Source organism: Pochonia chlamydosporia, chromosome 1 (genome assembly GCF_001653235.2).
Source record: "Pochonia chlamydosporia 170 chromosome 1, whole genome shotgun sequence".
NCBI classification, from domain to species: Eukaryota; Fungi; Ascomycota; class Sordariomycetes; order Hypocreales; family Clavicipitaceae; genus Pochonia; species Pochonia chlamydosporia.
The window spans coordinates 4,414,831-4,429,342 of record NC_035790.1 but is presented as its reverse complement, the minus strand read 5'-3'; the positions used below and the strand labels follow the sequence as shown (position 1 = coordinate 4,429,342).

At 50.3% G+C, this 14,512-nt stretch overlaps 4 protein-coding genes across 4 annotated transcripts; 1 reads left to right on the top strand and 3 right to left on the bottom strand.

The window, feature by feature from the left end:
* Positions 1-374: 374 nt before the first annotated feature.
* On the bottom strand, positions 375-1,929 carry VFPPC_13006 (3-deoxy-7-phosphoheptulonate synthase; the record flags this gene model as incomplete). The annotated part of the gene is made up of 2 exons (XM_018290783.1): positions 375-1,347; positions 1,466-1,929. The coding sequence occupies 2 exons, from the start codon at positions 1,927-1,929 to the stop codon at positions 375-377; spliced, it is 1,437 nt and encodes a 478-aa protein (XP_018149513.1).
* Positions 1,930-3,460: 1,531 nt separating this feature from the next.
* On the top strand, positions 3,461-3,838 carry VFPPC_13005 (hypothetical protein; the record flags this gene model as incomplete). The annotated part of the gene is made up of 1 exon (XM_018290782.1): positions 3,461-3,838. The coding sequence occupies one exon, from the start codon at positions 3,461-3,463 to the stop codon at positions 3,836-3,838; it is 378 nt and encodes a 125-aa protein (XP_018149512.1).
* A 1,009-nt stretch (positions 3,839-4,847) lies between these two features.
* Positions 4,848-8,439, bottom strand: VFPPC_01139 (hypothetical protein; the record flags this gene model as incomplete). Its single annotated transcript, XM_018281022.1, has 2 exons — positions 4,848-5,397; positions 5,483-8,439. 2 exons carry the CDS (start codon positions 8,437-8,439, stop codon positions 4,848-4,850), a joined length of 3,507 nt encoding a protein of 1,168 aa, XP_018149511.1.
* A 914-nt stretch (positions 8,440-9,353) lies between these two features.
* VFPPC_01138 (hypothetical protein) lies at positions 9,354-11,346 on the bottom strand (the record flags this gene model as incomplete). The annotated part of the gene is made up of 2 exons (XM_018281021.1): positions 9,354-10,673; positions 10,813-11,346. 2 exons carry the CDS (start codon positions 11,344-11,346, stop codon positions 9,354-9,356), a joined length of 1,854 nt encoding a protein of 617 aa, XP_018149509.1.
* Positions 11,347-14,512: the final 3,166 nt, after the last annotated feature.

Below are 14,512 nucleotides of genomic sequence, written 5' to 3'. Positions count from 1 at the left end.
CTAAAAGCCACAAACTACAGGTCCCAGCCTCTAGGTACCTTGGCCTACACTTTTTTGTGCGCTACTGTTCAGAAATTCAATATAAGAGTATCCATGCACTATGAGAGGCGCGGTATGACGAGCAAATAATTTGTGACGGGCATACTATTCTCTTCCTGCCAAAGAAAGGAATCCCGAGCACCAGTCCTTCATGGGTACAGTTTTCACACTCTCAACACCTGTTTCAACCTTGAAACTCCTTTTTGCTTTTATGACTTCAACTTTTGCTGGGGTCGTTTCGTATCGACCATGTGGACCGTAGATATATACATTGCGAGCCGCCTTAGGAGACCGCAGTCTCCACCACTCAACGGCTGTCATAACTCCGTGTATATTCACGCCTCATTTTTCTGTTCTTGTGAAAAATGATCGGCAACTAGAAATGCAAGCTCAAGTGCTTGCTTCTCATTGAGTCGAGGGTCGCAGAAAGAGGTGTAATTGGTGGACAAGTCATCCTCCTCGAGTCCTTCGCTACCTCCTAAGCATTCAGTGACGGCGTCACCAGTAAGTTCGAGGTGAACACCGCCGAGGTAACTTTTCTGCTCTTTATGGATGCGAAGCGACTCTTGAAGTTCTTTGTAGATATCGTTGAAACGGCGGGTTTTTATTCCTGAAGGTGTAGAAAGCGTGTTCCCATGCATGGGGTCACATTGCCAAACAACACACTGGCGGTATTCTGAGTCCTCAACTGCGCGAATGTGTTTTGGTAGCAACTCTCCAACCTTGTTTGCGCCATAGCGAGTGATCAGGGTGATCTTTCCGGGCTCACGGTCGGGGTTGAGTGTTCGTAGCAGATCCAATAGGTCAGAAGTCGGCGTCGTCGGACCAACTTTGACGCCAATGGGGTTGGCAATGCCACGGAAGAACTCAACGTGGGCATGATCGAGTTGACGCGTTCTATCTCCAATCCAAATGAAGTGTGCTGATGTGTCGTAGTAGGCTTGGCTGGGTTTGGAATTGTCGTCACTTGTAGCTGGAGTGGGAGAAGGGGCTCTGCTACTAGCAGGGGGCGGCGGAGGAGCAGTAGGCGTCTCTAGCAGTCGAGTCAGAGGTTCCTCATACTCCAGAAGCAGGCCCTCATGACTGGTGAATAGCTCAACTGTGTGCAGCTCATCTGGACGCGAGTTGATAACTTGCAAGAAGCGGAGAGTCTGCTGAATGCTGTTTGCAATGGATGAGTATTTCTCCTTCAGGACAGGATCACGTACGTGACCCAGACCCCAATCCAAGGGCCGGTGAAGGTCAGCAATTCCGGATGCGATGGAAGCACGGATGTAGTTGAGGGTTGCTGCAGAGTAGTGGTAAGCCCTGCGATGAGGACCATGTTAGCAATCGAGGGCGTGGCTACATTTTTGCAAAGGGGATAGACAGGCTCTGGTCCTCTTTCACTGATAGCTTCCGAGGACTCAGGTAAACTCAAACTCACTTGATTAGGCGATTAGGGTCGATTTCTCTCTCATCGACATGGTAGCCATTGAGAATATCGCCTCTGAAGCTTGGAATCTCCCGACCCTGATGCAATTCGGTCGGGCTCGAACGAGGCTTGGCATACTGGCCGGCCATTCGACCGATACGAACAACTCGCTTATTGGTGCCCCAAATAAGAACAACGCTCATCTGCAAGAGCAGCTTGATTTTGGACTCGATGGTGCCTTGCTGGCAGTAGTCAAAGAGCTCGGCACAATCGCCGCCCTGCAGAAGGAAGGCTTTGCCATGGGCAACATCCCGCAGGTGAGCCTTGAGAGCGAGGATCTCATTAGGGTGGACCAAGGGCGGCATTCGCGAGAGCTCATTGACGACCTTGGTCAGCTTCTCTGGCTCAGGATAGCTTGGTGACTGTTTGATGGGCTTTGCGCGCCATGTTGCCGGGTTCCATGGTTGAGAAGCCATTGAATTGAGTCCTTTTTGCAGTCAAGTAAGATGGGAATGATTGTTTGAGGGGATATGGACACGGTAGCAAGTATATACTTGGATACTATACTACTCTGTATTCAACCCCGACAAAGCTGGATGGTGGTCGAGGTTACTCAGGCGGACTAATCTGTGTGACAAGCATAAGTGGTTATGTTGGGCTCTTCTCGCAAGCGTCATGCATGCATGCAGACGCTGCTGGATTTTTCGCTGACTTGACGCGGCTTATTGACGCCGGCGTCGGAAATGATTTGTGAGTCACCAGTCACCCAAAAGGATGTGTCGATTTCACTGTCGATTGTTCGGGAGCACGACACAAAAGGGTCTTGTTGCATGCATGTGTACTTCAATGTGTTGGTGGTACAGCACAGAAAATGCACAGTCTCTTTTTTTTCTTCTTGGATTTTTGCTTTGCTCAACCAGCCAGCACAAGCGCATTGGCTCAACTGGTCAACTGGTGGGTTCATGTGCATGTGGTCACTAGTCACCCCCCATCTCAGTCCCAATATGGCACATTCAGCTTGGGATTCGGCAGTCGTCCACGCCAATCTGTTGAGTGGCACTGATCAACACACAGCAATGAAAATTCTTGTTCGTTTCCACTCATTGTCAAATGTATATTAATAGCGTCAATAAGGGCCATCTTCAATGCTGACTGAAGAATTGAGGAATCAGGGGGCCACCCTTGATTGATCAAATGTGTACCCCGTACCTCCGTACAACAACAGACTGGAACACGGCGCATCACTTCACACATACTGAAGTACCTAGATACCTGGTAGGTACCCATCAAGCGGCAATTGCAAGTTGCTGGCTGCACCATCTCTACTGTCTCTGCTGTACTGTACACGTCAGCGTCGCACCAGAGACATTATCTCAGCGAATTGGACTAATTTCCAAATCTGGCTTGAGTGCGGGCATGCCTACCGAGTATTCTGTACTCCGTACAATTGCAGTACGGAGTATGCACAATGGTGATAGTCGCAGTTGTGGAACCAGAGATATGGGCATGGGTATCAAGTTCAATGTTACACCAGACTGTCTTAGTCGGAATTGTGATGAGAATGCAGTGAGGAAAGACAGGCATCGGTCCAGATCATAGAGAGAACCCAGCCTGCTTTACGAGAAACCAACATCCAGATCAGAGGGATTGCACCAGACTGTTTGGCACTCACCAAGTGAACCATTATCAAATCTAATGCTGTCCAGGTCTTGATGAGGACTTTCAATGTCAAGTTGGCAGAAACTTTCAATCAAACCCTGTATCCACCTAACAGACCCAGATTTGCAGGCGGTGACAAGCGCTTGCCCCTCCACCACAACCACAACCAGAAACACAACCACCAATCACCAAGCACCCATCACCAGACCAAACTTTGAAGTGTCCCAATCTTGTTCCACTACATGACAACATCAGACTTCTGCCGACGTGCGAAATCTTGTCTTCCCTTTGGTCCCCAAACACCACGCTTTCCCATATCCCGCTCTGCCTGCCCCAAAACAGTCGAAAATGGCCGAGCCACAGCCCCAAAACGTCCATGAAGGCGCAACAACTGGCGATGTTGAAGATGAGGTCAAGTCTACTGCCAAGTCAGCCGAGGACCGCAAGGCCGCATCAGCCCTCGCCAGTCTCGATTCAGCCGGGAACGATGACGCTGCTGCAAGAGAAGTCGACCAAGAGGCTGTCAACAAGGCAATGAAGAGCCTAGGAGGGGCCAAGTCGTCCACCAAGACCACGGCTACCCCAATCAAAAATGTGAAAGTCGATGCTGCCGACGTGACGTTGCTGGTCGAAGAATTGGAGCTGCAAAAGCCGAAAGCTACCGAGCTTCTAAAGGCTCATGACGGGGATGCCGTCAAAGCTATGCGCGCTTGGATCAATGCATAAGTAGACAGACGGTGTCACCCGTTCACCAAGGAGGGAATCCCGATCTGGATGGAGTCACCGAACATCACCTTGCTTCAGTGAATGTCATGGTCATGAACATTCCAAACTCTACATTTTGTCAGTTGTTACTCTTTGGCCAGCAATAACCATTCCTGACGGTGCAATCGGCGCAGCTCATATCTCAAGAGAATGAGGAATAGCAACAAGAAGGCTCCTTCCTACCACCGATGCACCAGAAGGTTTTGCTACTGAACAAACAAAAGCGCCTTTTTCCTTTCCTATTTTGGCCCATCGCAGATGGCGACCACCTGGAATGGCCTTTGTCCAAGGCGGGATACAACTCGGCATTATTTAGATCAATATGAAGGAGGGCATATCATCACACTCTGCATAATCCAGGATTTCAATATTACGGCATCGACTCTAATCTCTCAGTACTTGTAATGAAACCTGAGGAGGGGGCAAATATTTAAAAACCTTTAACGTTTCTTAGCAAGTCTGCAGTGGTAGGTGTCAAAAGTGTTTGAACAAAAGATCACATATCGTGCTGTCTGTCTGCTAGGATATACTACGATGTATTGCTGTGTACCTATTCTGTGGGCAAACACCTTTTTGTCAGACGGTAGTCGTCGCAGCAATCGTTACCAGTACGTAGGAAGGCCAGAGAGCACAGGGCTGGATACTGCTCCATCACTACTTTCCAAAGAATTAAACGATTGCACATGTCTGTCCTCAAGCTTGCCAACCGGCAGCAGTGCTATTAATTAAATAGTCGGTTTATAAAGACAACCAATCTATGACGTCTGAGCGAGGAAAACATGCTACCCCCAACGATGGTCACTCATCAAGTCTTCGGAATGAACGAGGAGCACGTCAATCCCCTGCGGCATGGTGGACCTCTCCCGGCCTCAGCCCAACACGGTTCCTGGTACGCCGTAAGAAATACATTGCTATCACAGCCGTTGTACATAGCGAAGCCCTTCACACTGCTCACATAATTATAATAGCTTCACTCCCAGGTTTTGGCTAGAGGGCTGCCAATCTTTGGGGCGAACTGAAGGCTTTTCCGCCTAGCCGCCATAAGCCTCATCATTACCCTTTCATCCTTCTCCTGGCTCAAAATCCCTTCGCCGAGATCACGATAGTTGCTTTCCTTCGGTGGACACGTCCTTGTTAGAAGGCTCTGTTTTAATGGAGAGGGAATGTCTGATACATCTTCCCAAGACGGGGTTTGAGGAAGGTCGGCCGCGTATTTTGCTATTGTCTCCGGGGCCGGGGTCTTGGGTACCGGAGTGAGCAATGCACACGACCATTCCAGGTCTTCATCATCCTGTTCGCCCTGATCAGACGGAGTGTGCATCCACATCGTGCTCTCCCTCCGATTTTTTGGCGTGCTTGGCGTTTTAGATGATTTGGTAGACCCAGATACGATGATTCCATTGAGGTTTGCAATTGCTTTGGGCTCCATGCTCTTCCGGCGTCTAGCGCCTCCCCGAGGAATCAGAGCAGTGTCGATGTAATAGTGTGATTCGTCGAGCCATTTGTTCTCGCGCTCGCAGCTATTCCAGAGATTGATTAGTGGCTGCACTGACCAACATAGCATCCAGTGTTATTCGGTGTCAATTAAATTCAATGTTAACTTACTCCAGAACCCAGCTGACCCCTACACAATGAACAACCCCGTTGGTTTGCCGCACCTTTTCCATTGTTCGTTTACCACCATCCTTGAACACAACATGAGTTATCCCGACTTTACTTGTGGAGCCTTCGCTGCTCAGTGAGCCGGTGGGATTCCAATACCAGGTTTTGACACACTTAGCACCCATTTGACTTAAAAGCTCCACGAAAATTCCGCTGGCATCTGCCCCCTCTGTAGTATGTACATCAACAAACACCACAGCTCCACGAAGTAGCCCTGAATTGATATCTCGACGAGGTGTCCGTCCTGGGGTACCGGCATATGACCATAGATCCCCGCTGGCTTGGATAGAGAACGGACCCTCTGGAGAAAGTATAGACATTCTTTGTTTTTCTTTTGTTGGCGAGTATGAAATAACCGTAGCGCTCCTAGGCAACTTCCCGGCGCTTTCAGCAGAGATGTGAGAAGCACTACGGCCGCGCTTCTTGCAGGGACTTGGTTCAGAATCGTCTGCTGGCTTCAAGGGTATTTTGGTTGTAGTAAAATAGGGCCTCTGTTGAAATGGCCGCGAGGGAGTAGACTGTGTTAAGTCTCTTTCAGATGAGAGAGACGGGTCCACGGGGAATTTGTTCTCGTCCCCGTATTCCTGGCTGGCTTCTGAAAGAACTTCGTCTAGGCGTTGGGTTTCATTGCTGCCATCAGCGTGGTCCGCCATGAGAGACATGTTGTTGGCTTCTGCAGCAAGAGCAACGTCTTCATCTGTCATAACAATATCCTCCATGGTAATGGCATCATCATCGACACCCTGCTCTGCTTGGGCTTTATCATGCTTGCGGGGTTGTTCTAGGCCAGAGTGGACTAGAATCTCATCTTCGAAAAACGAATTCGACATGGATATAGTCTCCGAGTCGGTGATGCCCGTGCGCGTCGGTGTAACGGCCGTAGCACTGTCGCCATGTGCATCTTTGGCGACGTTCGAGTGGTCTATAGACGCTTTTCTAGAGCTAACAGGCGCCCAGGCACCGAACTGCTCAGCCAAAGATGTCAACCCAAGAGTAGATCTTCGTGAGGCTCTTTGGGTTGCATAAATAGAGTTACGTCCCTTCTCGGACCGGCGGCCCGGGCAGCTCTGCTGCACCGGAAGCTGCTTCAAAGGAGATAAGTCATCTTCAGACTCAAAATCAGATTCAAAGTCGTGACATGGGTTAAGAACGCTCCCCCGAAGTTGAAACATCGGGCATCTTTTAATTGCATGTGTCTCTGCGGCTGCCTCGGAGCATTTCTGAGTTTCAGGATCCCCAACTTCGTGTACGTTTTCTACTTTGCGAGCCGATTCTCCCAGCGCCATTGGCTCGGCATTGAGACCTTCTTCACTTGCTTCGATTGACACGACGGCGGACTGACTGCCGAGCAAATCTTTGCTGTGGCTCAAACAGGGTTTTCCTCGAGAGGCGGGGGAGCGGAAGAGATCGAGTTCCTCATCATCGCCTCCATATTGCATAGTATTTCCATTGAGAAGGGGGTCAGCGTGGCGTGGAAGTACAGCAGACATTCGCCCTGGAAATCTGGGGCTATCGATCGGGCCGGTAAAGGGGTCGTCTGCCGGCTCGCCAGTCTCTCCAGTTTGAGACTCTTCAGCGAGGAGGAGCTGTGATGGCCGCTCGGAGGTAGTAATGTTTGAACTTGAAGCAACAATTGGCTGCATTTTGGGAGTCCTGGCAAGTAACATGTCCTTTTTGTTTGCTCCATCTGCCAGCGGCCTCATACCAGGCATTGCTCGCTTGGCTGGGGATTGAAGTAATGAGGTTTGGACTGATGTCTGGCCATGAAGGGGCGTGCCACCCACCATCAATGGATACACTGAGCCTTTTATGGGTGAGGGTGGTCTTTTGGCCGGGGATTGGAACAAAGCGGGCTGATCCTGGTGGTCTCCCGTGGGAAGCGGCCGAGGCTTCATTAGTGATCCAGGTAACTGAACGCTGCAACCTGGCCTCTTTGCGGGCGACTTTAATGAATCTCTTGTGGGGGAGGTAGGAAGTCGTCTTGGCGGTGATGCTAGTGTTGATGCTGGAACCGCTGCACGTGTAGTTGCATCCAATATTTGGTTGTCCTGGTTCGTTTCGTATGTAATATTGAGCGGTTTGTCATTGATGTGTTGGTTTGTCGATGACTTGATTGGGCTCTTCATCAACATCCGTGGCTCGCCACCTCCTGCCAGCTCATCTTCCGAACTTTCCCTGTCTCTGGAAACTGGCATCTGGGTCACTTTCTTCGGGCTCAGTGGTTTCTTGGAGGCCGTCTCAAAGGAGTCAGAAGAAGAGTTTGTCGGTGACTTCGACATCGCCGTAGCCGCACGTCGAGAAGGACGGACGCGTAGTCCGCTCGTGCTGGCTGCAGCCTTAGCTTTTGACGCGAGACTAACGTTTTCTTTTCCGGCTTCTTGAAACTTGACGGTCTTCTTCATTGCGGGTCTCGTATCTTCTGCATTTGTTTTGCTGGCGGTTCTATTGTGAGGCCGCGTCGCTTTTGTCGTTGACTCCCCGGCTGCTGGTTCTGGGTTTTGTAAAGGTGTCTTTCTCGGACGACCTCGAAGCCTGGATAACCCAGTGCTGTTTTCGGCTTTTGCTTCATCCGCAGGCTTTCTTGAAACCCTGCGACGTACGTCTGTGTTCGATGACGAAGTAGCCTCGGTCGTGATACTGCTGCGTTCGCTGTCACACGCCTTCGTGGAACGTGCCCTCGTTGTTTTTCTTGTGTTGAACTTGTCAAAATCGTCTTCAGCGTCGTCGTTTTCATCGGCCCTGGTCTTCCTCTTTGCAGCTGTGCTTTTGGTGCTTGCAGTTGCAGATGAAAGAGATCGAGCTTTTGCGGCCGCAGTAACGATCTTCGCTGTTTTCACAGTGGTCTCACCCGCTTTAGCGGCAGCTCGAGCCCGCGTCATTCTCTTCGGAGGCGAGTCCATTGTCGTTGTAGCTTGTTTCGCTATGTTCTAAAAGGGTTTTGGGGGTTAGTAAACAGATTGCGCAACGTGGTAAGATTTACATCGCGCTGCTTTGCACATCTCACAGTTTGGGTTGGAACAGGTGTTGCACCTGCTGAGCTACCCAGGTACCTAGGTAGGTTTGTTGTCAGTAAGTGGAGTTGTTTGGTATCGGTTGCTCGGCAACATCATGCCCCACTCCTTTATGGGTGCCCACCCCCCCCCCCAACAAAAGATCTCTGGATGCAAGGAGCCCGTACAGCTAGCTTTACTGTGAAGTCAAGATCAATGTTGGAGTCGCACGCAGCAACGTATTATTAGATGTGGTGGCACTGGCATTTACCTGCACAAGTGTATGTGGTTATCATTCTCCTCTCTTCTCGGGTGAGGAGCAAGCAGACTCCAATTGTAGCCGTCTTCTTTACAAGACCAATTATACCGCTTCAGTACAATTCCCAGAGCCGCAACAGTTCTGATAGCCTGTTTCTTCCCTAGGGTCTAATAGGAAGGAAGAGTGGGCCAAAGCAGAGAAGCAAGATACCGTTATCATATGAATGGCAGTCAGTATCTTAAATGCATACCCATTCGGACTGATGTGAAATGTATGATTCATTGAGAAGACAGCTCCTAACTTGGCGCCTCGTCGTGGGATCGCCATTTTATGAAGATCGTACACATAATTTGCGTAAATGCTAGAATCTAAAAAATATAGAGTCCAGCTCAGCCTTGAATTTGTAATGGAGGAAGAATAAGCGAAGATCATAGAACTTTTCGTAAGGGTATGGACTCAATGCTGGATTTCGTGTCCTGCATGCGGTTGCTTAGCTGACTGAAGGTGAATCGTCTTCCTGGGTCGAACTGATCCAGAACAGCTTTTTGCCCCAGGAGAACGAAGATTATCTAAAAGATGGCCGAAAAGGGCCGTCAATCTTTACATCTTTAACCCCGTCGGGCATCAATCGAAGCCACTCGTTCCAGCTTTCAACGTCGACGTTGTCATCCAAGAGCTTAATTGATAGGTGGAGCTGCGGGTAGTTTTCATATGAGAAGCTATTTCGCAACGGACTGCTATGGTGGTGGACAGGAGATAGAAATATCGAAGGCAGCCTCGAATTGCCGGACATCATCGTGTGAAGGGGGACGGGAAATGTGGTGATGGTCTCTCGTTCCAGGTTGCTGTCCCGGGCAATCTTGGGGTAGTGCGACAAAAGTATTGCATGCAACTCTACTACGGAAAGTGGTGTAGATCGTGCCGCTCGAGTGCTGAGCAGTTCCGAAAGACCACGTGTAAACGCACAGCGACGCAGAGACGCAGCATGGTCCTCGGATGCTGAGGCAGCAAGCAGTTCCAAAACACCTCGTTGCCGCACAATCTTTGCTGATGGGTAGTAAGCTGCATCCATGATGACTAACGTATCGGCACAAGCCTCTTCCAAAATCTGTTGCATGCCATTCCATCGAATTGTGGACGCTTTGTCCTTGTCCCTTGAGCTGTCAATGAGTAAGTAAGTTGCCGTGCACGCCTTAGCCAGTGTGTTGAATAAGATGAGCGGGAATAAGTACCTAGCCAAAATCATTTCTCTGTCTCCATCAAGATACGTGTGTCCGGCGTAATAAACGATTTTCAAAACGTCACGATGATCGCGATCCTCAGCGAAATCGTTGAGTTGGCGGGAGAGCCACCTCCAAGAGCTCTTAAAGCCGTCAGAGGCAGTTGGGATAGCTTGAATGTGAAGAGAATAATGGTAGGACGTTTCCAAAACGTGAGCGAGCTCTCGGACGGCATCCTGAACGATTGTCACATCGTCGTCATCGTGCCAGAAGAGCAGCAATACTTGGACAGAATTATACCGCCCACGGTTGGACATTGATAGTATTCTTGGCAAGTTTTGTTGCAATTCATTTTTGAGGCTCTCAATCCCTGGTAAGGACAGAGATTTTTCCAGCCTTGGGCCGGAGGGCAAAGGCGTCCGGATCCGGGCCTCGTTAAGCGGGTGTCGTCCAGGTTGGTGATGTGCTGCTGGAGACGAGTCAACGTCCATTTGCTGGGTTTCAGTTACGAAGTTTGGTTGCTGGATGGCGCTCAGTGACGAATTTGGGCTCAGGGGTCGTCCCAGTCCCATTGAAGGAGAGATATCGGAGGGATTTGGGCTATGTGATCTGTGAAATCGGTGCACAAGATCTTCCCAAGTCATATTATGATGACTAGGGTGACACTTAAAAGTTCTCATGTGGTTAGCAAGGGTGCAAGGATAACAATATATAGTCCATACAACGACTGAAGTCACATCGCCAGGAATAAGGCGCCGCCGCCTCCATCAACCGAGGAGAAATTTGAAGACTGAACACACTTACGGCAACCCTTCTTCGACGGCAGTCATGACATGCCCCCAACTTTCTAATTAAGGCTGCACGCTCTCTAGATTGTTGTGACAACGGACCGGTACGTCTCCTGCTGGCTCGGCGGGTGTTAGAGACGTCGGAGCCGTCTTTTACTGAGAAGATAGACTGATGTAAGCTAGGGGAGGTGTCGGCACTGTACGAGGTGTTGTTGGTCTCGGCAGAGGCCAAAGTGGCCGTCGTGGCCTGTGTCGAGATGGAAGACAAGGTATCTTTGCGCGGAGGAGGGCTCCCTGGATGCATCAGATGAGGGGAGGTTGGAGAGTACATAGAATTGTGAGCCAAGCTCTCATCTGTCTTCGACGTTGAGGGAGGCGGTGAAGTAGGCGTGACAGCTGTGAGGGGATTGGAAGCAATGCCAGGAGTCGTAGACAAGGGCTCTTTGACAATGCCGTCCTCTTCTCGAGCTGCCATCAGAGTTGAGGCGGACGAGGACGCTGCTGCTGCTGCTGCGGCGGCGGCATTGGCCAAGCTGTGGACTGGGTCCATGGTGAGAATAACGAATCCGGTAATACTCTGACTTTGTCACTATGCGATCATAGCTACCTTCAGTCGGACGTGAACTTTGGCGATAAATTCGTCGGGTGAAGCTCGTGGGTATTCCGGGCGGAGCAATACTAGGCTTCTTCTTCCCAACCAGTAAGGCATACAGTGAAACGTCACCAGTTCATCTGACGCTTTCAATTTGAATTCAATAGCCAGAGGCAAAACAAAGGTTTCCAAACCCGGTGCTTAAGTAGTCGGTCAAATATGGAGGAGGCGCATGCGAGAGGATTTGAGTGGCGAAGCGTTGAATTGCTGCCAAGTTCAGATCGAATAGAGAATCCACCACCTCTCAATACTCCACGGGGGTTAATCGTGGTTGTGTAATTTGTGTGCGACAACAATCTCGCAATTCAAGAGTCAAGTATCTGTAAACCAAAGCTCCCTCTGCCTCCAAGAAGAAGAGCCGATATACAGATCTTTGTGGTTCCTGGGCTCCTCGTTGTCAGTTTAAATCACTAGGATAATGGTTTCAACTGTCAAGACACCGGGACCACAAGCTCGACCGGAAGCACAGTCTGGTGGGTGGAACCTGGGGCAGACCAGACTAGACCGAGCCGCCAAGGTACCACAGCAGAGATAGCCGAGGAGTCTGGTCTGATGTGGTGAGGAACAGACGGTGTGGTTCAGCTCAACTTGCGAAAGCGACTGGAGGATTTTCGACGGCTGAGTGTCAAGTCTCAAGTGGTCCAATTGCGACAGATCAGGGCGAGCTTTAGAATAGTTTCAATCACAAAACTATGCCGCCAACGGCCATGCATGGATAAAGTAATCAATGATGAGCCAATTGATAGCGCGACACTTCAAACTTGTATATCGCAAAAGAGGCTGGGGTTTGGTCTGGTTCTGGTCGCACTAACTTCAATGTGACAACTGAAAGCATGTGCCACTGGCGAACAGCACCGACTTGACACTTGCACTGGCTGTCGGGTCTGATTTGAATTGCCAGGATCGATGGAGCAGGTACCTAGGTATGGAAGAGCGCAGTCAGCCGAGTGCTTACGAGCGCTTGGCGTCTGTCTTGAAGTGATGGGATAATTTTGTTGGTTGACTTGTGCCCGGGTTTGCAATAAGTTTCAAGTTGTCAAGTCGCTCCCGAGTCGCAAACGGCCGCATGTGGAAGCCGAAGTGGGCAATTTGCTGCGAATGGGAGGAAATCAAGGTCCAGTCTAGTGCAAGTTCCTAGGGAGATACAGCAGAAACCCGAAGACGAAGCGGAAGAAAAAGCCCGAGTATGTAGATGAGCCGATCCTCTGAAATTGTTTAAATGACCAGATGTTGTGTAGCTCGAGGTATTGAGAACAGGCGAATCGAACTCATCCGCGTATGCGACGGCTTGGGGTATTTCATACAGATCAATGGATACTGTTGGTGTTATTGGGATGGCCACTGTTGATCCGTGTCGAGCTCTGCTCTGTGCCCTGGCAGCTTGTATAACTACTGTAGGTAGTTCGGATTAGATATTCGGAGGAGGGAGGATGTCAAGGTCCTAGGCGTTTACTATAATGATTATGAGCCTCGCCAACCTGTTGCTGTCCTGTAAATCAACAAACTCGGCACGGGGTACTTAAGTACTAGGTTAGGTACCTAGGTAGACAGTCCCAACCTCGGAAAGTACCTACTAGGTACTTAGGTACTTAAGTACTAGGTAGCTTCGCCTGGGCCAGACTCACGGCCTTAGGCTGGGTCAAGTCTACTGGTACTTTGGGTGCCTGGGCAGGTACCAGACTTTATTCTGGTCTGGTACTGATGTACGGAGTATGGTAGAACAGAGACTGGAGAGTCAAGCATGGTACGTAAGTCCTTGAGCCGAACAGGGTGGAGAGGCAGTCCTGCGGGCGACAGGCACTAGATTCGGAGGAAGAGCCCTGTCACCTGGACCACTTTGATGTCTGGTCTGGTCTGGTTACTGGACTCCAGATCAATCAAATGTCTTGTGATATTTGATTCCAGTGCCGAGCAAGAAGCGGCTTTGGCCGGGACGCGCTGAGTGCCCCCAGTGCCAGTGGCCACCCACTCTGGTCTGCTGGTCCAGTCTGGTCCTGGTTCTAATTGATCAAATCGCTCCGTGTCACAGGCACTCGACCGGACTTGACCAGACTTGACTCTTTCAGTCCAGATGTCCAGTCAGTTTCCGGAGTGGGACATGGATCCACCAGACCCGACTTGAATTCTTGGAATGATTCAGCCAGCACAGCGGAACACCTGCCAGGAACCCGGCGACCAGCCAGGACTGTGACCAATGCTGCCTTTTTGGTACATCTATTCTTGGTTGGGCCAAGCAGGCGGCACTCCGCGATGGCCGAAAAGGTGAACCAACGGTGTGAGACAACCAGCCTGAGTGAGTAAGTGAGTCTGGTGGGCGTGGCCTATCCCATAGAATATCAATTGATAGAGCATCCAGCGAGCGGGAGAGGTAAAGAGCTGAGAGAAGCTGGGACAAGGTGAGAGGATACAGTAATTGTCAATGTCAATGCCGCAGATAGGTTGTGAAACCATACGTGTAGGGAGTTACGACGTACATATGTATGGCTCTACTACCGTGGCCTCAGTTGATGTTCAGCTCCAACATTGAAGGTGGGAATCTGGGGTTTCAATGTCTGGTTGCTTTCAATGTTCCCTTCTTCCTATGCTCAGTCCTTTGCCCCTGATGGATGGATGGTGTGAAAGACTGCATCCATGTACTCATGCAGCTTCCAGGCGGGTGAATAGGTCAACAATGAATGTTACAGCTTGCCGAGACGCGACCTAAGAAGCGCGGAGACCACATGGGAGAGGAGGCTTGATGTCTGGTCTGGTGGTTTGAAGAACATTGAAACAAAGAGCCAACAAACCTGCATGTGTCGGGTGCTGGCTGGGTCAACTGGTGGAATTGACCGAACGGGCACTGGGCGTTTTCGCCGGGGTCGGTTGGGTCTGGTGCATGTGCGTCATTGATGGCACCACTTGACGGTCAATGGTGGCATGGGGGTCTGGCACTGGGTCCCCTTCAATGTCTGGTTGACTGGATGTTTGCAGGTGGTGTGCTGGCTGGCTGGAGAAGACGTCAACATTTGAACATTCAACTCTGCCGGAACATTGAAAGCATCCTGGTAGTTGAGAGGGAAGAACC